At 64.0% G+C, this 19,787-nt stretch overlaps 1 protein-coding gene across 1 annotated transcript in view; it reads left to right on the top strand.

The window, feature by feature from the left end:
• KCNQ1 (potassium voltage-gated channel subfamily Q member 1) overlaps nt 1–19,787 on the top strand; it is a 348,499-nt gene that overhangs the window by 39,100 nt on the left and 289,612 nt on the right. Inside the window, exon 2 of the mRNA XM_061202275.1 lies at nt 14,654–14,744. Coding sequence (XP_061058258.1) covers nt 14,654–14,744 — 91 coding nt within the window. The remainder of the gene's footprint in view (nt 1–14,653; nt 14,745–19,787) is intronic.

Raw genomic sequence — 19,787 nt, 5'->3', positions numbered from 1 at the left:
GGCGGGCTCGGCTGCAAGGGGGCAGGGGGCACCTCGACCGCTTGGGGGCCCGGGCCACGTCCACCAGGGCCCCCTTCCTCACGCACGTGTCAGAGCCCGGAGTGTGTGTTCAGAGATCAGAGTGGGGTGCGGACACGGGGTGAGGAGGAAGCACGGAGGAAGTGGGGATGTTGGTCTCAGGCCCGCTGGAGAAAGAGGAAACAGGCCGTTTTCCGGAGGGGCAGGCCCTTCAGAAGCCACAGGTCATGTCCCAGGGCAAGATCTGCGTCGTGTCCCAGGACGGTGATGGGTGGCCCAGTGTCAGGCACCTGCCACGTGCCGGGCACCCTCCCTCCATCACACCTACGATGGTGGCCCAGCCCCCTCACCATGTCCACACGCCCCCAGCAGGGCCGGCATCGGGCCCCTGCTCCTGGGACCCTGCGGGCGCATCTGGGGGCAGCTCGAGGCGTCGGCCCAGCCTGGGAGTCGGCCACAGGGCCACCTGCCCCGCCAGCCTCTGCCCGTGCCAAGGGCCAGAGTGCTCTCGGTCCCCGGGTTCCTGGAGGCTGCGTCTGGGCATGTTGTCCTGAGCCTGGGTGGGAGGCTCCAGACCCCCGCTCAGGGCTTATCATCCTCCTCTGCCCCAACCCCTGCCTTGGCCTCTCTAAGCCCCTGCCCCCGCTGCTGCCACCACGGGTCACTGGTAGAGCTCCTGATGGCCGAGCTGAGGGCAGGGGTGAGTGGGGATGGGCTTTCCGCAGGTCGGAGCTGTCTGAACAGCAAGCTTGCGGCTCCCGGGGCGGTGTCCTGGCAGTGGGCCGGGCCGGGGCTTCCGTAGGGGGCGGGCAGGTTGGCTCGCAGCAGTGGCCGCTGGTCAGGGGACCCTGCGGTCCTTGGGGACTGACCATGCCCGGGCCTGGTGTGGAGGTGCTGGGCAGGCAAGTAGCAGGGGCTCTGTGTGGGTGCAGCCTGCTTGGCCCCTCGGAGGGTGTCAGCAGCACGGCAGAGAGGGGTTGGGGCTGGATTTGGGGGTCAGGGTCGGAGAAGTGGTGTCCCCACGAGGGGCAGTCAGAGGGACCTGTTTACCTCCCGCCGCCTCTGATGTCCTTGCCTCGCCTGCACCCCACCACGTCCCAGCCTGCTCCCCCAGACCCCCCGCCTCCTGGAGATGCTCCGTAGCGAGAGCTGGTGTGTAGCCCCGCCTGACGGGTGTCTCTCTTGTGGCCCCGAGTGGGGCTGCCGCCACCTTAGGCCTGAGGCCACGCTGGGGGCCGCCCGGGGCCGCCCTCTCCCGTCCTGCCCCTCTTCGTTGGGACGCCTCAGGACTGTAGCAGAGGCTGGCAGAGGCCCTGGCCCCGTCCCCGATCCCAAGACCTTCCCATCGACAGCAAAGCCGACCACAAAGACCGGGGTGAAGGGCCCCCTTCAGGAGGCCTGCCCTGGGCTGTGTGCGTTGGCAGGTCCCTCTGCCCGCGGGCTGTCCCCATCCCAGAGTTCTTGTTTTGTCAGCAGAGGGCTCTCCTGGCCCCGGGTGACGGGCGAGGACAACGAGCCTTTCTTGCTCTGCGGGTGGAGGACAGGCCCCTGTGGCCCCTGCATCCCACTTCGGGGGCCTTGGGAGAAGGAGGCTGCTCCGTGGGGAAGGAGGCGTGGCCCGGATCGCCCCGGAGAGAGCTTGAAGCCAGACCCCTTCCCGGCCTGGGCTGCCCGGGGGTCCCGAGAAGCTGGTATCTACATCCAGGGAACCTTGGCCCGTGGGCTGCAGGGAGACAGGGCAGCCGCTTCTTGGCCTCACAGCACAGGTCGACTCTGGGGCGGACGTACCTCTGGCCTGGGCCTCGTGCCAGCGCTCGGGCCCTGCACGGAGCCAGCGGTGCCCGGCGTGCGGACCTGCTGTCTCTCCACCTCCCCCAGGCACCGACCTTCTGGGCTTAGGGGCCTGGGGGCTGGGAGGGGGGTCGGGGGCCACACCTGCAGCTACCCTGGGGGCTGGGTGTGGGTGTGGGTGAGCTGAAGTCAGCCAGGGGCCCCTGTCTGCTGGGTGGGCAGCCTTGGAAGGTCGGGCTGGACCCAGGGTGGGGGTCGGGTGGGTTCTGCCTCGGGCTGGGGCTGCCCACGTGGGCTTTCTGGCCTCCAAACTGTTGGGTCCGGGGCTAGGGAAGGAGGAGGAATGTCTCGTTTTGGCCAGCGAACCTGCCTCTGTGGGTCTGGGTGGTGGTCTTGGCCCTGAGGACAGACTTTACGGGGGGGCCCCCTGAGGGGCTGCTGGGGCTGACTTGAGGGTGAAGCCCCTCTGGACAGTAAGCGGGCCTGTCCCCGGCACACGGGGCCCCCCAGAGGCTGTGTGGTGGACCAGCTGAGGCTGCCACAGGCTTTACCACGAGGAGCCCTGAGCTGTTCCCCATGCGGTGACCTTGTCGTGTGGTCTGGGCCGGCCCACCCTCTCTGGCCTCAGTTTCTTCCTCTGCGGAAAAGCAGGGGCGGCTGGGCTTCTCACCCAGACCCCATGCTGAGTGCTTTCAGTGCGGGACAAAGCCCAGGCCGGGTGGGCACAGGGCACATGTCCCTGGGAGGGACAGCCCTCCCAGGCTGCCCACCCCTGCACTGGCCTTTCTTCTTCTCTGGGGAAATCCTAGGTGTTTACAATCAGGCAGGACCAGAACGAGCTGGATTTGAGAGGGATTCTTGGCATTTTTGAGCCTCCATTTCCCCACCTGGGAAATGGGCATCTTAGTACCTAACTCATCCTATTAATGGGGGTTCTCCAAGAAACAGAATCATGTGTATGCGTGTGCATGCATGTAACCACACACACACACGCACGCACACACACACACGCACACTCACACACACACACACGCGCGCACACACACACGCGCGCGCACACACACACTCACACACACGCACACGCACACACGCACGCACACGCACGCACACACGCACACACACACGCACACACACGCACGCACACACGCACACACACGCGCGCGCGCACACACACACGCGCACACACACACACGCGCGCACACACACACACACACACGGACAGAGAGAGTCCTTATTTTAAGGAATTGATTTTGGGAGCTGGCAAATTCCAAATCCAAGGGCAGGCCGACGGCTGGAAACTCAGGCAGGGTCTCTGTGTTGGAGTCTTGAAGCAGAATTCCTTCTTCTCTTTGGGGAAACCCCAGTGTCTGCTCCTGGGGCCTTCCCCTGATGGACAAGGCCCCCGCATCAGGGAAGGAGACCAGGGTCACTCAGTCTCCTGCCTGCAGGTATTCACCACGTCTAAAGCACACCCTTCTTGGCTGCCTCTGGTGTCCGAGTGTCAGGTGGGAGACCCCGGCCCAGAAAGGTTCCCAGACGTCAAGGCCCAGGTGGGAGGTGAGGTCCCTCTAAGGTGGGGCAGGAGTTTTGGCTGCGGATAGGAATCGGCAGTGAGGGGCACGTGTCCCCCCACCCTCCCCTCGATGTGCTAGGCAGCCCCTCGGAGTCACGGAGCCCCTCGGATCTGGGAACCCTCTCCCTGGGCATGGAGACCTCTACTGGGACTGAGGTTTCCCTCCCGAGTTCTGGGCTCCACAGACATTGGTATCTGCGTTGGAAGAGACAGCGGACGTAGGGGGACCTCCTCCATCACTCTGAGTCGGCGGCTGCTGCTTCCCTGCCTGTCTGTGCCGCCTCCTGCCTGAATTCTTTGCAGGGTCCACGTGGCCGTGTTCTCTCCTCTCCTCTGGGCTTTGCACATGCTGTTCTCTCTGCCTGGGTCAGGCCCCCGCCTCTGAGAAGCCCTCCCTGCTTGCCCCTTCCAAGGGGAGTGGGAGAGAGAGGAGGGGTTGGGAGAGAAAGGGGTGCCCAGCCGGAAGCCCCCACCTGCCCACTTCAGGCCTGTGATGTCCCTGGGCCTGTGGAGTGTGTGCGTCAGGGTCAACCCCGCACCTGCCTCGGCTCCCTGATGAGAGGTTGCCGGCACCCAGGCCCCTCAGTAGCAGCTGGGCAGGCCTCCCTCTCCTGCAGGCTCTCATTGGTGGTGGTTCTTAGCCCAGTCGTAGAGCTGGGTGGCATGCTGCTGAGTCCCTGAGGTCCCAGCCCCAGACTCTGGGGCTGCTTCTGTCTCCCTAGTGGAGCAGAAGCAGGCTCTTGGCACCCTCGACGCATCCCCACTTCCCAGTGGGGAAACCAAGGCTCAGGTCACACAGCTGCTCAGTTTCCAGGGACCCCTTGAGTCAGGCCGAAGCCTCCACCGTGGAGTTGGGAGGTTTCCTTCAGCTGCAGATCAAGCCAAACTGCAGCAAGAAAGACTTAGGCTAGACAGGAGGAGGGACTTTTCCAGCAGTGATGAGCCTGAGACGCCCATCTCCTCGGGCACTGATGGGGTTGCGTTGCCCGGCTGCAGGCCACCTTGCTCCTCCTCGGACCTGGGTTGAGGTGTCCCGGGAGCCCTGCTGTGGCCTCGAGTCTCCAGAGTTGACCTGTTTGAAGGAGGGCAGGGATCTGGACCCTGGGCAGGACGCCCACCAGACCCCTCCCACCCCCGCTGGTGCCCAAGTCCTCCACTACCTGTTGCCCGTCTCACCCCAGAGGGGAGGCTGCCCCCTCCCATCCCATCCCATCGCATCCCATCCTGTCCCGTCCCAGGAGAGGCCTGCAGGGCCCGGCCGCGCCCAGGCCGAGGATCTCCCTGAGACACAGGCCGTGTCCAGGGTAGAGCCAGTGGGCACAGGTCCGTCCAGCTGCCCGTGCTGCCCACTGGGAGGGCCTGCTGGGCTCCTCCCCCCACCTGGAATGGGCCTCTTTCACGGGGAAGACGATGTGTGTCCTGGGACAGATAAGGCCCCTGTCCGTGGGGTCACTTCAGTTTGTTCTCTGGCACCTTCTAAATATACCCTCCGAGGGGGTTCTTATCGCGGCCGGGCCGGGCCGGGCAGCCAGGCTTAGCGTAGGCGACACTGTGCGGGTCAGAGCCACCCCCCAGCCCTGGGCCCTGGATGGGCTCGTCCTCTCTGCCAGGCGGCCCTGCCTCAGGTGGGCCTGCCGTCCAGTGCTGGGACCCCGAGGGCCGGGACATCCCCCAGCCCTCCTAGCCAAGCCCGCCTGGGGCCTGTCCTCCCACCGCTGGGCCAGGGCAGCCCCTCAGGGGTGGTGGGTGGGAGGGGAGGCCCTGCTGCTCGGGTGGACCCCGTTTTCCTGGAGGCGTGAGGGGCAGCCTGGTGGAAGGAGCCTGCACCGGAGTCGGGCAGCCCTGGCGTCCCTTTCCCCGCCGCTGTTTGCGGCTCTGGCTCTGGGCAGTCACGTGCCCTCTTTCTCCTCTGATGAGGGACAGGCCCGCCTCTGGGGCTTCTTGTGAAGACCAAGAGGACGGGAGGCGGTGGGCTTTTACTCAGCTCATCCCCGGCCTCCTGCCTCTCCGAGGCCTGGACCCGCCGGGGCTCCTCGGGAAGGAGGATGGGGTCCCAGATCTGCGGGTGGCTGCCCCTGCTGTCTGGTGGACGCCGAGAAAGTGCCCGCGGGGCTGGACGTTCCAAGTTCAGTCGCCCACAGCCTGATGCTCGGATACAGCTGTTGTGTTTCTGATTGTGTAACAGGCCCCTGTGGAATCGCACATGTGTGCACACACGGCACCCCCCTCCCCCAGACCCCCGCAGCCGCCCTTCCAGTGCCCTGAAAAGGCTTTGAAATGACCGCTTAGGGCGATGTGGTGGAGCCCTCAGCCACGGCCTGTCCTCGCCTGCCCCCCCAGCTGCCCCCCGCATGCGTGGCCCTCAGCAGAAGGGGGCGCCCCCCCCGGAAACGCGAGGGCCCTGTGCTGAGGTGGACGTGGAACGTGAGTGGCCGCTGGGCGTCGGGATGAGACGGGAGCGTGGCCACAACCCGCGTCCTCTGACAGGAGCCAGGCCGCTGGGCAGGGCGGTGGCCTCTGTGACCCCCGAGCTCGGCTGGACCCGGGCCGTTCCACTGCCCGCCCTGCAGGGCTGTCAGAGCGGAATGCATGGCCAGTGCCGGGGGCGCCACTGCCACCTCGGGGTGCGGTGCAGCGGGGCTTTTGGGGACCGGCCAAGATGGGCCTGAAGCGCCTTCGGCCAGGGGGCTCCCCAGGCACCCCCGGGGCCTCCAAGATGGAACTTGTTTCTGTCTGCGCGGGGAGGTCGGGGTCCCTGAGCGCGGCCGTTGGGTGAGCGAGGGTAGTAGATCCCCCGTCTTTATGGCGTGCTGCTCTCGGCGGAGCCGTCACACGCCTTCCCGGGGGAGCAGGACCCCGTCCCTGTGCCCAAGCTGTGCCCTCACCTGCGTCGTCCTGGGTTTCGGGGAGAGGCCCCGAGGAGAGGGTGCGGGCTGAACCCTGGTGGTCGCTGCCCGGCCGGTGGCCTCCCCGCAGACGCTGAGCAGAGTGGCCGCGAGAGCAGTGCCTTGCAGGCTTGGGAGGGGCTGGCGACGTGGGCGGTCCGGACGGGTGCAGTGTCCCCCCGTGGTCTCCCCCAGCTAGCCTGGAGTTGGTCTCCTCCTGGGGCAGCCTATCCCTGCTGCCTCTGGGGCCGACTTTGGGCAGCTGGACCATGGCCCTCAGAGCCCTCGCCCAGTGCGTCCTGGTGCACTCCTGGCAGTGGGGGTGGCCGTGCCTGCTCCCAGCTCACGTCAGAGGTCCCCCCCCCACCCTCGGGAGGCTCCTTTCTGCCTGGCATTGTTGGCATGCAGTCTGGTGGAGGGGGGGTACGTGGAGAGCTGCCTGGTGTCCTGGCCCATTGGAAGCCCTGTAGGGCCTTGGCTGAGCCCGTGCGGGTGGGATGTGGCAGGGCAGGGCAAGGAGGAAAAGAAGGGCATGAAAGGATCTCACTGCTTGATAGACCCTGGAGGCCTACATGGAGGAGGTGGCACTGAGAATTCTTTCCACTGAGCTCCTGAGTTCAAGCTCAAATATTCATTATGTCAATCAGTCATTCAACAAACACTCATGTACCAGGCCCCATATGAGGCCTTCAAAAGGGGACATCGGCAGATGGGCCTCTGCCTGGGGAGCCTTTGCTCTATCGGGGGCAAGAGTGGGCAGCAGGTGGTCAGTGGTCTGATGAGAGTGGGGCAGGGCCCACAGGGCCCGGCTGTGGCATGAGAAGGCCCCCTGCGGGGAAGCCCAGGAAAGTGAGTTTGGAGTTCAGACTTCATTAGAGAGTCTTTAGCTTGGGAGGGGGCTGGTGGGATTTGCATTTTCCTAGGATCGCCCCGGCTGCCCAGTGGACACTGAAAGACTGGGGCAGGGAGACCAGTGGGGTGTGGGCTGAAGATTCCGGTGCAGTCCTGGTGGCCCCCCCGTGGTGGTGGCCCCCCCGTGGTGGTGGCCCCCAGGCAGTGGAGGCCTGGCCTTCAGGGAGGTGCTGTGTGCAAAGGCACAACGTGAGGGTCCAGCCGGAGCACGAGGTGTGAGGTCCTGTGTTTCCGGGGTCCCCAGCCCAGTTCACTTTCAGGAGAAGTGTCAGCTGAAACCCCACAAGGCTGTGGAAGGCCTCCGTCTAGCTACAGGGATCGCATCGCCCTAGTGAACCTTGTAAAGGAATGAGACTCGGTGCCTCTGAACAAGCCCCGTGGAAGGTTCAGAGTTGGGGCGGGGGGAGGCTGGGTGGGGGGCAGCCCATGGAAGCCCTGGTCAGGAGGCCTGGCCTGGACCCTGCCTGGCACGTGGTGGGGAGACAGGGTGGGGGGGCTGCTGTGTTCACGGGTGAGAAGTGCGGGGGTCCCTGGGGGGCCGAGCCTCACCTGGGCCGGGTCGACTGCCACTCCCGGCTCCTTTCGCTCCCTGGTGCGATGCGGTTTGGATGGTGCAGTGCCGAGTGGTGACCTCGGAAGGACACGTCTGCGTCCTAATCCCCGGAGCCTGTGACCTTATTTAGAAAGAGGGTCTTTGCAGACATAGTGACAAGATGAGCAGGAAACTCTAAATGTATCTTGGACTGTTTTAAAAATTGTGACACTAACATATGTTTTTACCAGATACCTGATGCTGATTTTTGAAAACTCACTAAAGATTCACTGGTAGATATCATCATCCTAAGTAATTTATTTGTTTATTAAAACGCTTAATATGTTATAGAGGCTGAATAATGGCCCCCAAAGATGTCAGGCCCCCTGGAACTTGCGAATGTGACCTTACGTAGAAAAAGCGTCTTGGCAGGGGTGATAAGTTAAGGGTCTTGAGAGAGGGGATGATCCTGGATACCCGGGGGAAGGTGGCCCAAATCCAGTGACAAGCATCCTCATAAGAGACACACAGAAGAAACAGACACGGAAGAGTTGGCCCCATGACGATGGAGCAGAGACTGAGGGATGCGGCCATGAGCCCAGGATGCCTGGGGCCCCCAGAAGCTGGAAGAGGTCCAGTCCCGCCACCCCCCACCGTCTGCCCAGGACAGCCCCCCCCGCACCCCGTCGTTCAGCCTTGGATGTGGCGTTCCCGCTTGGAGGACCCTGGCATGAAGGGCTGGGCCTGGCCCTTGGCAATGGGGTCCCCTGCCCAAGGGGGAGGCTCAGTCCTTGCCTTGAAGCTGGAGCTGGGCAGGGGGCCCCGGGGCTGGCCGGCCTGGGCTTACTGTCCCTGTGGCCCTGGCCGTGTCCCTGCTGTCCCAGAGCCTTGGGGTCCCCTTGCCTCTTGCTGTACCATCCAGGGCCCTCTCAGGGCTGGGCAGCGTGGGCGGGAGGGGCAGCCCCACAGCCTGGAGCCGGGACCCGCCTCGCCCGTGGCCTCGGTCTCCTTGTGGGAGGTGATATGACACCTTCCACGCGGGGTGTGGTGGGGAGCTTGTGCGTAGCGCCCGGCACCTGGGCCCGAGGTGTGAGCTGCGACGTGCCCGGCCCAGCCCCACCCCGAGCAGTGCCGCGCATGGGCTGGACCAGCGGGGCACAGGGTCTTGGCATCCTGTTGGGCAGTGTTGCCCCCAACCCCGGGGACAGCCCTGGTGGGACCTGAGGTTGCCTCCCCCCGGGGGTCCAGTGCCGCGGGGGAGTCCATGTCCAGGTGCTGGCTCACCAGCCCCGGGCCCAAGCGGGGGTACCTGTCCTCTGTTTGTTCGGAGGTGTTTGGAATCTTTCAGGGTGACTTTTGTACAAAGAGGAGCCCCTCCGATACGGCTGGGGTTTGAACGTCAGCACCTAATCTATTAAATCACGCGTTCCAAGTTCGGCCTTGAGCTTTCGGCCGCTGGACAAGCCCTTTGTTATCAGCCTGAAGGTCCGGGCAGGGTGGGCGGGTTTTTGAACCTCACTCATTTATAGCCTTTGTCAAACACTGGCAGCCGTCCAGGGCTCGTGTAGAAAAGTCATTTACTTAGTTTCCTTTTTTTTTTTTTTTAACTTTAAAAAAATTGTGTTAAGATACATGTAACATAAAATTTATTCTGTAACCATTTCTAAGCGCACGGCTCAGTGGCATTAAGCACATTCACATTGCTGTCCAACCGTCGCTCCGTTCATCCCCAGAACTTCATATTCCCAAATTGACACACCCTGTCCCCCTTAAACACTCACTTCCCATCCCCTCCCCCAGCCCCTGGCCCCCAGCATCCTATTTTCTGTGTCTGTGCAGTTGATGACTCTCAAAGGCACCTCATAGGAGCAGAATCGTGCTGGACCCACAAAACTTTTCGAAGTACGTCATTTCTATACATTGCATACATTGAGCACACAGACGACGGCACGTCCTACGTTCTCTGACTCGTTCCAGTGCTGCGTTTCAGTGTCCCGGAATCTCAGCTTAGAGCCCAGGGAGCCCGAAGGCTGAAGTCTTTCACGTCTGGGTTCTGAGGGCGCCTTGAACAGGCCACATTCCCTTTGCACGTGAAGTGTGTGCTGCTTGTTCACATTTTCAATGTCACTGGGAAACGTCCCGGTGTTGAAAGAGGCTTCCCTGTGGGCTGGAGAGACCGTCACGGTTAGACTCACTCAGGTTCCCCGAGGGTCCGGCCCATCGCCTGCCTCCGCGGGGCGCCGGCCTGGGTGAGCCTGCGGGTCCCAGGTGCTGGGGGGCAGCCCAGCCCATTGCGGGGGTTGAAGGGGGTGCAGTCTACAGCCCCCCTCCTGCTCCCGGGAGCGCCCTCCCGCCGAGTCGCGGACCACGGCCCTGGCACGGCTCCTGCATTCTTCTGTGTTCCCAGGGCACCTGCTGCCACAGATCCTGAAATGATGTCCGATAACGTTCCGGACGTCCCTCGGGGCGGGGGCTGGCGGCCGCAGCGCCCGGGGCGGATCAGCCGGCAGGGCATAAGCAGGCCATTGTCCTCAGGCCCGGAGCTGCCTCACCCCTGGCTGCAGCCACCTCCCTCGGGCACTCACACGCCCTCCTGGGAAGTTGGATCGAGCAGCGCTGGGGGCCGGAGGGGCCTCTTCTCCCCCGCAGCCCTGCTCCCCACGCCCCATCCAGAGAACAGGGCCGTTTCCTTCTTTCCCTGGACCTCGGGCTCCTAGCTCCTGGGGGTCTGTGGCTGCCCGGTTTTGGGGCCTTGGGAGGTGAGCTGGGACGCACAGGTGGTGGCCAGCCCTGCAGAGGCAGGAGGTCAGGCACCTCAGGCTGCTGCGAGCCCCCCAAGGGCAGGGACCCTATCTTGGCATCGCTGAGGCTCCGGGGCGCACGCAGGACAGGTTGGAGGGTACAAGAATCACCTTTGTTAAGGGATTCTTCCTGAAACTAGCGCGACGTATGAGAATAGTCGAAGAGCTGTTTAGCCTTCAGAATACAGCAAGGCTGAAACTAGCAAAGTGTGTCGGGATAATGACACCAAACCCCCGGAGCTCCAGAGAAAGTCGTCTCCAGCCGGGTCCCCGGGGAGGCGCTCCTGCACCTCTGAGCGGAGCTCGGGGTGAGGGCACCCGCCCTGCTGTTACCCTCCGTGCAGGCCTGTCCACAGCCCCAGGCAGGGCTGCTCTGGCCAGAACCTTCCTCCTTGGCAAGGCTCAGTCACCCTTCCCCCGGCCCCCGGAGCACAGCCAGACACAGGACAGCGCGTAGAAGAGGTCTCCCGGCAGCCGTGGTACCTGCAGCCCCTTCAGGACGCTCCCCGGGCCTCGCCTGGGGTCTCTGTGCCCCTGCCTGGCACGCAGTTCTAACGAGCCCTCGCTCTGCTTTCTGTCCGAGGTCATTCTAACAGCGCTAATAAACGGTCGGTTGCCACCCTGGCAGCAAGAGTCGTACAGAGACAGGCCTTGTAGCAGAGTGACGGCGGCCTCCTAGGCCCCAGAGCATAGCCAGCCGCCGCCTGGCAGCATGCAGCGCCCCCCATGATGCGCCGCTTTGGGCTCTGTCTGCTTTGTCTGCCTTGGGAGACAGGAAACAGCAGGGAATTCAGGACTTTTCGAGCACGTCCTGGCCGTGGAGGCTGGGGAGCCCTGGGCAGCGGGGCCCAAAGACCTGGGTCCAGACCTGGCCCTGGCCGGCCCCCTCCCCTTCCGGGCCTCACCTTCCTGGCTGCGGGTGGCTGCAGGCTTGGGGACAGTGGCGCGGGGCACAGGGCACGTGACTCAGAGCTGAGGCCGGTTTTATTGACGTGGGGACTGGGGGTCAGCACTGATGTTGGTGTCCTGACCTTTGAATCTGAGTGTGACCGTGTGTGGCAAGGGGGGCTTCGCAGGTGTGGCTAAGCGAAGGATCTGGATCTGGGGGATTGTCCTGGATCACCTGGCAGACCCTGGGTGTCATCGCAAATGTCCCTCAGAGGGGGGGCGGGTCAGAGAGAGATGAGACCACACGTGTTGTGCTCCCTGCCCCCACCCCCGGGCCTTGGCCTCGTCACCTCCGTGGTTTGACCACGTGAGGTTCACCCTCGGGAAACGTGGAGCCCGAGCCCCGGTTTCTCCGTATGTAGCATCTGTGGCATCTGTCCCCGGACCGCTTCCTGTGGCCCGACGGGGAGTGGTTGAAGTATCCCCACGGGCCATGGGCGGGTGGGTTCTGCCCATCTTCTCAGGAGGAGAGGGCACGAGGTGGGACACTGGTCCCAGCCTTGGGCAGCCACAGGACTGACCCCTGAGTCCCTGCCCGGATGTCCACTGCCCTGAGAGGCAGTGGCCGCGGGCTGTGGCTCTGGCTGTGTCGATGGGGGAACTGAGGCCCGGGAGCAGCCTGGACCACGCTGCAGGCAGTGTGGCTTCTTTGTGCGGCTGCCTCTACACCCAGGGGGCCTGGGGGCGGGGGTGGGGTGGGCACCTCCCTCCCTGGGGGACCTCACCTGCCCTGGTTTCTCTCAGCCGAGCCGGGCAGCGCGGCCCCGGGACTCACAGGGCTTCAGGGTGCGGGCTGGGGGCAAGTGAGCTCTGTGCCCGACAGGCAGTCGGGCCAGCCAGGCACTCACTCTGCCAGCCAGGGTTCGCTTGTGTCCCCCTGAGATCGAAAGTTTCCTGAGGTGGGGGCCCAGGGTCTCAGTCACCACACAAGGGATGCCCTTGGGTCCCGGCAGGGAGGCAGGGCTGCATCTGTTAAAGGGCTTCCCTGGGGGCTGGGCGGGCCTGGACATCCTTCCAAGCCGGCAGGCGGGTCCGCAGTCGGGCAGAGTGGAGGGTGGGCCTGCAGAGTTCTGGGGGGTGGCACCGGGTGTACGGACTCGGGAGGCTCGATGCGGCCTCGGGCCCTGGGGCGCTGGCGTCGGGACGGGAGGCCCCAGGCCGGGCGAGGGCTGCGGCTACCGGGGTCCTGCTGGGAGCCGCTGTGGGACTCGGGGCTGCGTTCAGACTGTGCTTCGGGTCCAGCGTCCTGGTGGGGGCTGGTGTGAGCCGGGCTGTACCCCGCCGAGAGGAGGGCGGGGCGCAGAGGAAGGGCCAGCATGGGAGGGACGAAGGAGGGAGCTGGGGACTCGATGGAGGCGCACCTGAGCAGGTGCGGGCTGAGTACCTGCTGGGGGTGCAGCGGGGGTGGCACCCCACAGCACTCCTCTGGGGGCTCAGGGTCTTGGGGCTGGACGACGCAGAAGGGGGCAAATAGTCCCCAGGCCCGGCGGTGATATATGAGCATGAAGGACACGGGTGGAGGCACGTGGGGGTGAGTGTTGGGTCCCGTCTGCGGGTGAGGGTGCGGAGCTTGCAGGCGGGGCACCGGCAGGTGCAAAGGCCCTGAGGCAGGTGGGGTGGGGTTGGGGGTGGGGGGCATGCTGGGAAGGAGCTGGGGTCGGGGTCACCGTGGTGTCATGCGGGGGTGATGTTGAGGGCTCACTCAGCGGCCGGGCAGGGTGGACTCTGGGGCCCAGGGTGGAGACCAGCCCTGTGGTCAGGACAAGAGACAAGGCTGATGAGGGGGCAGGGTGCAGAGGGGTGGCTGGGACCCGGCTCTGCGGGTCCAGCTGACCCAGCCCGTGTGAGGCACCAGGAGAGAGGTGGAGACAAGAGCTGTTAGAGGGAACCCCGAGAGCTGCGGGAGAGCAGCCGGGTCTTGGGGTGGGCTCCCCAGGCAGGGAGGAGCATCTGGGCGGCCCGGGTCCTGTCTCCCCCAGGAAATGTGGGCGGGGGGAGTGGGCTGTGTCGGGCAGCCTGTTCTCAGCGGACTCTGAGGGGCCGGGAGGGAAGGTGGGCTGGGGTGGGGAGGAGCTGAGCAGTGGGGGGAGATGCAGGGGGCTTCCTAGTGGGCACAGGGCAGGCATGTGGGGATGGGGGGGATGGAGTGAAAGCAACTGGGGACAGCAGGATCTCGGTGGGGAGAGGGCCAGGTCTCCTGGGTGCTGGCAGGGGGTCCGTGTTGTGGGCCCAGAGAGCTTTCTTCACATCTGCACCCCCGGGGCCACGCGAGGACCCACCTGGAGAGTGTGCTTGGAGCCCCCGGATGACCCCCCCTAAAGTTGTCCTCTTCCCAGGCAGGAGGAAGGCTGGGGGCTTGGCCTGGTTTCATCCAGGGATGTGGAGGGAAGGGCCCGGAGGATCTGCCTTCAGGAAGCCTTACTGGTTCGGGTGTGATCAGAGCAGCCCATCTGTGCAGGGATGGGGCGGGGGGGGGGGGAATGGGAGGGGGGCTGAGCCTGGGAGCTGGCCCCCGGGGGCAGGGGCTGCCACCTTCCCTTTGTTCAGCTCCGTGGGCTCCACCTCTGGCCTCCCCCCACCCGCGTCCCCGGGATGGGGAGGGGAAAGCAGGCGCAGGGCTGGCGTCAGAGCAGCCTCCCACCCAGGAGCCCAGGCTCTGGTGACACCCCATTAGCGGGTGCAGGAGACGGCCCCCTCCTGGCGCCTGTGCTGCCACCCCTGAGCCTCGTGTTGAGTGCGCTGCCCTGTTTGTCGGGACGGCCACAGAGCCCTGCGGCCATCACCACTACGTCCAGGACGTTCCCCTCCCTCAAAGGAGGCCCCTCCGGCCCCCGGTGGTCACCAGGCTGCTCTCTGCTCTGTGGATTTCCGTCCTGGACACCTTAGAGACAGGTGGTGGGCAGGGTCTGGTTCTCGGCGTGGGGTTCCAAGGCCCGTCCCACCGTAGCCTGGGTCGGAGCTCACCCCTTCGAGGCCGGGTGACGTCACATGCCGTTGGCTGTGCCGCACTTTGTGCACTGCTCACGGCTGGCAGTCAGGGCTGGTGGCCCTTGGAGCCCTCAGACCCGGGGAGGGAAGGACCTGGTCCCTCAGGCGACAGGGGGCCCACCTGCTCCCCGGGCCTGGGCCGTGTCTGGGGGGGAGGGGTGGGCAGCCTGGCGTGGGCGCTGACTGCCTGTCCTCCTGTCCACAGCTTCCTCATCGTCCTGGTCTGCCTCATCTTCAGTGTGCTGTCCACCATTGAGCAGTATGTCGCCCTGGCCACGGGGACCCTCTTCTGGATGGTACGTAGCAGCGTGAGGGACCCTGCGCTCTCATCCCCCAGGCGTGTGGACCAGTGGGCGGAGCCAGCTGCTCCCGGCCTCTCCCACCCACAAAACAACCCTCTGCCGGAGCCCCCCTGCTGGCTGGCTCTGCAGGCTCGCCCTGATACTGGGAGACTAGAGGTGTGGGGGCGCCCTACCCTGGCACCCTCACCTGCCAGGATGTGACCGTCAGGCTGAGAAGGCCTAAGAATGAGAGGACCCCGGGCCTGGTGGTCTGGGAGAGCTTCCTGGAGGAGGGGGCTTCTGAGCTGGGCCAGGAAGGAAGGACAGGAGGACACGGGCACAAGGAGCCGGGGTTGTGGTCTGCTCGGCCTGTGCTGTGGCCCCGGGTCTGGCTGGTACTCAGACCCTGCAGGTGTCTCAGTCTCTGGCCAGGTTGCCTCCCGCCCTGGCCAACTGATGGCTGCAAGCTTGGGTCCCCAAGTCCTCGTAACGTGGCCTTGAGGCAGTGCCTGTTATATTTGCATGCCGTTGGCTCCACTTCTCCTTTGATGTTTCTGGATTTTGGTTCACAGGAGTTTCCCCCTCTCAGGTTATAGAGAAGCAGCCACAGCTGCCTCTAGCACTTGTCCGGGTTAGTCGTGTGGTTTTAAACTGTTGATGGCAGTTGGGCACATCCTGGCGTGAGGATCAGATTCACTCTCGCTCTGTCCCTCTCGTCTGCCCCCTCTCAGCACCACTAACTCCAAAGTGTGTCTTTGCTCCCCAATTTGAGGAGCCATTTTTATTGTGAACCAGATGTCCAGATGCCAACGGCTCTACTCTGGGATCTCCCTGTTCTGTCCACGGCTGTTTGTCCATGCATCTTTCCCAGGGCCATGCTGCTTTGCTGATGTTTGCACTAAAATCTGTTTTACCATGTGGTTAATATCTGTGCCCAGCTCTTCTCTTTCAGGGGCAATTCTTGCTTGTTTGTTTGCTCTCCCCAGTGACCTTCACAATCAGCTTGTCTGCCTCCCAGAAAAAATCCAATGGTGTTTCATGAATGAGTCTGGGGAGACCGACATCTCTCTGGGGTGGGGTCTTTCTGTCCACGGTCAAGGCGTGTCTGTTTTATCCAGGAGAGTTTTATGGTTTTGTAATGTGGGTTTTAGACCGTTGTTGTTATTACTTTTAATATAGTAATAGTTGTTCTTGTTAGTTGCTATCACAAATGGGATCTTCTCTTCCATTATGTTTCCTGGAGGTTATTTTGGTGTCTAGGAAAGCCTTTGCTCTTATCACTTGTACAGCCTGTGACCGCCTCTGTTTTGTTATTGTTTGCAGTAGTTTTTCCTCTGGTCCTTTAGAGTTTTCTGAATTTGGAATTGCCGCTGCTTGGTTTGGTTTAGTGTGCTGTTCAGGTGTGGAGACTGGCATCTGTCAGTCACTCCGACTTACCGGGCCAGGGGTAAGGGGGCTCCCCGTGCTTCTCCTGAAGGAATGTGCCAGCCTGGGCAGAGAGGTGTGCATTTTCTCAGTTGGGGGGGGGGTCCTTCAAGTCCAACGAGAGGGCATGATTCTAAAGTGATGGTGTTGACTTTTGTCGGGTGTCTTTCCTGCCTCCGTGGAGGTGCTTGTGTCGGCGGATGTCCTTGCTTTCCCGGGATAACTGTCCCGGCATTTTGTTTTTACTGTCCTTTTGGGTTATACTTTCTCATATAAAGGTAGGGACTTGCTTGAAAAGTAGGACGGCCGCCATCCCAGCAAGACGGTTGGCCTTTTGGGGTCATGGAGCCTTCTCCCGTTTGTCTGGTCCTGAGGACCTATGGAAGTAACCCCGGTGCCAGCCAGGTCCATGCCAAGGCCCCAGAGGCTGCAACTCCTTGCAGAAGTGCACTCGGGCAGTATGGCGGCTGCCATTGGCCTGCAGAGAAATGTCCCCAAACCCCTGCTCTGGGCAGGCCCTGGGGCAGGCCAGGGGTCATCTCCCTGTGGGTGAGTGGTGAGCCAGAGATACTTCTCTCTGCTGTGGTCATCCCGGGTGCCCTGGCCGGCCGTGTGTCTGCTTCCCAGGCGGGGGACTGTCCTTCCCTCTGGCCGGCCTCCTTCCCACCTCCCAGACTGCAGGGGAAGAGCTGTGGGGGCAGGGAGAGAGTGGAGAAAGTTGGGGGGTGTCTCTGGTGCTTTGGGTTATCACAGGGTGATTTGAGCCTCTGCCCAGACCGCACAAAGCATGTCTGCTCTGCGAGTTGCTCCTGGGGTCTCCTCATGGCCAAGGTAACTGAGGGTTCAAGAGGCAGTGGCTGGAAGGGGCCAGGAAGACCTTGCTGGGCTGGGCCCAGATTCCAAGGCTGCCGTTCTACCAAATGTAAGTGCTGGTGGTGCTGGGCCCAGGGACCTGGTCGGCCGCTCGCCCCCTGTGTAGGTCTCCTGGGGCCGTAACAAAGTCCACAGCCCGGGCAGCTTAAACAACAGGATGTATTACCTCCTGGTCCTGGAGGCTGGAATCCCAGACCCAGGTGTGGGCAGGGCTGGGTCCTCCTGAGGCCTCTCTCCTTGGCGTGTAGACGGCCGTCTCCTCCCTGTGTCCTCACGGGGTCGTCCCTCTGTGTGTGTCTGTGTCCTGACCTCCTCTTCTTATAAGGACCCCAGTCCTGTGGGGTTAGGACCCACCCTAGTGACCTCATTTTACTTTCATCACCTCTTTGAAGGCCCAGCTCCAAATACAGTCACATCCTGAGGACTTGGGGGTTAGGGCTTCCACATAGGGATTTGGGGGGACACAGTTCAGCCCATAAGGCCCCCTGAGTGACTGGGGTCAGTTCCTCCTCTGCTGGGAGGTTCACTCTTAGGTTCTTAGCGGCTCCAACAACATTGAATTCCCCGGTTGATGTAAAGCATCCCAGGGACTCCCCCGCCCCCCACCCTGCCGCCCCAGGCCCTGCATCAGCACCGAGGGTCCTGAGTTCGGGTGCCAAATCCTTGTGCAGCTCAGGCAGGGCCTCTGGGTGCAGCTGGGATGGGCCGGGTGAAGCCCACATAGACTCTCGGCCCGGGAATCGCCACTAATGTGTCAGCGCATCCCAGGCCCTGCGCTGGGGGTGGAAACCAGACCCTTGGTGGGGGGGGTCAGCCCAGGACCGTCCTGGGATTGGGGGCAGACCCTGGCGGCCTCGGGCCTCGCCTGGTCCGGCCTCCACTCTCCTCTTGGCCTGGCCGGGAGCACCTCCCTCCCCAGACAGTGCTCTCACGTTCAGACAGGTCTCCTCGTGGCAGGTTTCATGGTGCCCGTGCGGTCCCGAGCCGGGGGAGGTGGCGGAGGGGCCCTGTCGCCTCCGGGCAGCCCCCTGCCCGGCAGCCCCCAGCCCCTGCCCGCCCACTCCCTGCTTAGCACCGGCCTCCACCCTCAGTCCCGGCATCTCTGAGGCCCGCGTGCCACCTGGTGGCCATTCTCTGAAGTGCGGGCACAGTTCCCCTGCTGAGGATGGGGGCTCGGCCCGAGCTGGGGGTGCGGTCCTGCCCCCTCGCCCTCTGGGGCCCGGGATGCGTGTGCCAGCGAGCAGCTCCCCTGCTCCAAGCAGAGGGCCCCCCCCCTCTGTGGTCGCATCTCCTGTCCCACCCTTTTGAGGGGAGAGACCCTGTGCCGCCTCGCTCGTCCACCCCCGTTCTCTCACATCAGCACCTTGTGCACTGCCACCCTCGTGTCCCCCCAGGAGCCCTCTCCACACAGCAGCCGTTGGTTGCGGGGGCGGCTTTCCAGAACAAAACTCTGACCGTTCTAGAAGCTCCCGGTGGCATTCAAGATCGGCTGGGCCTCAGGCCCCCAAATGCTGCTCACCCGGCACCGGCCCCGCATGTCTGTCCCCCCCACCCCCCCGCTGCTCCCTCCGCTCTGGTGCACTGTTTGCTGACCCTTGGACACTCCCGGCCGCCTCGGGGCCCTTGCACGTGCTCTGCTCGGCATGTCACAGGACCGGCTTCTCCTCCGGTCAGGCCTCGACTTGGCCGTCACTGCTTCAGTACCCCCTCCCTAACCGCCTTCTGCGGGGTCCCCGTCCCTCCTGCGGCACACCCCGCTCTTGCCCCAGCGGTCTGGGTGTGACAGGGGTCTGCGGGCGGGAGGGGGGAGTCACAGGGTCTGTCTCCTTGCTCTGTTCCCCACCCCTGAGGGCAGGGGCCCAGGGGCTGCGACCCCTCCACAGGCCCAGAACGGTGCTTCCGGGGTTTGGATACCCCTCCTTTGAGCCCACGTGCCCAGAGCTGCCCCGGGGGGCACCTCAAGCTGCTGTGCAGTCCTGGGCCTCGGTTTCCCCATCTGCAGAACGGAGAGCTTGAGCAGGGTGGCTTCAGACTTAACCTTTTGATGGCCTTGCAAGGTTTCCAAGGGTTTCCTAACTCACTGGCCTGTGGAGACAGATCCTTTGCAGTGGGTTTGAGCTGGCTGTATCCAGCTGCCACTGGAGTCATGGCCATGGGGGGTGTGGGGCGTCGGGGATACTGGGAGGAATGAGGCAGCCACGGGCCCAGCCTCCGGGGTAGATGTGAGTTATGTCCAGGGTGGGGACAGGAAGGAGGTAAGAGGTGAAGAGGGACTGGGGGGTGGGGGGGAGGGTGTCTGTGGGGATGCTGAGGGCTTTCTGGAGGAGGGACCGCCCTGAGAGAGGAAGGAGGAGGTAAGCGGGTGCTGGGGGGTCGTGGGGACGGGCAGGGACCCTCCTGCAGCGGGCAGCCTCGGGTGGGCCGGGCAGGCGCAGCGCCCCGGGGCTCTCGGTGGAGGTGGCCGTCTGCGGGGCGGGGACGGGGGTGGCCCCCAGGCGGAGGGAGACCGGGTGCGGGGAGGGGGCCGCGGGGGCGGGTGTTTGCAGGCGGCACAGGGCAGGGCCGCGGGACACCAGGTGGCGCTGTTGTCCGCGGATCGCGGGCACCGCTGGCCCCGGCCCAGAGCTCCGAGCGCGGAGCCAGACCGCAGCCGGGAGCCCAGGAGGGGCCGAGCGTGGGCTCCACACAGGATTCCGAGAGCAGCACGATGCTTAAATGGTGGAGAAAAAGTCATTCAAAGCTGTGTTTTCCCAGAGAGCC

The sequence above is a fragment of the Eubalaena glacialis genome, chromosome 10 (genome assembly GCF_028564815.1).
Source record: "Eubalaena glacialis isolate mEubGla1 chromosome 10, mEubGla1.1.hap2.+ XY, whole genome shotgun sequence".
Lineage (NCBI taxonomy): Eukaryota > Metazoa > Chordata > Mammalia > Artiodactyla > Balaenidae > Eubalaena > Eubalaena glacialis.
This window is presented reverse-complemented; position numbering and strand designations above follow the sequence as displayed.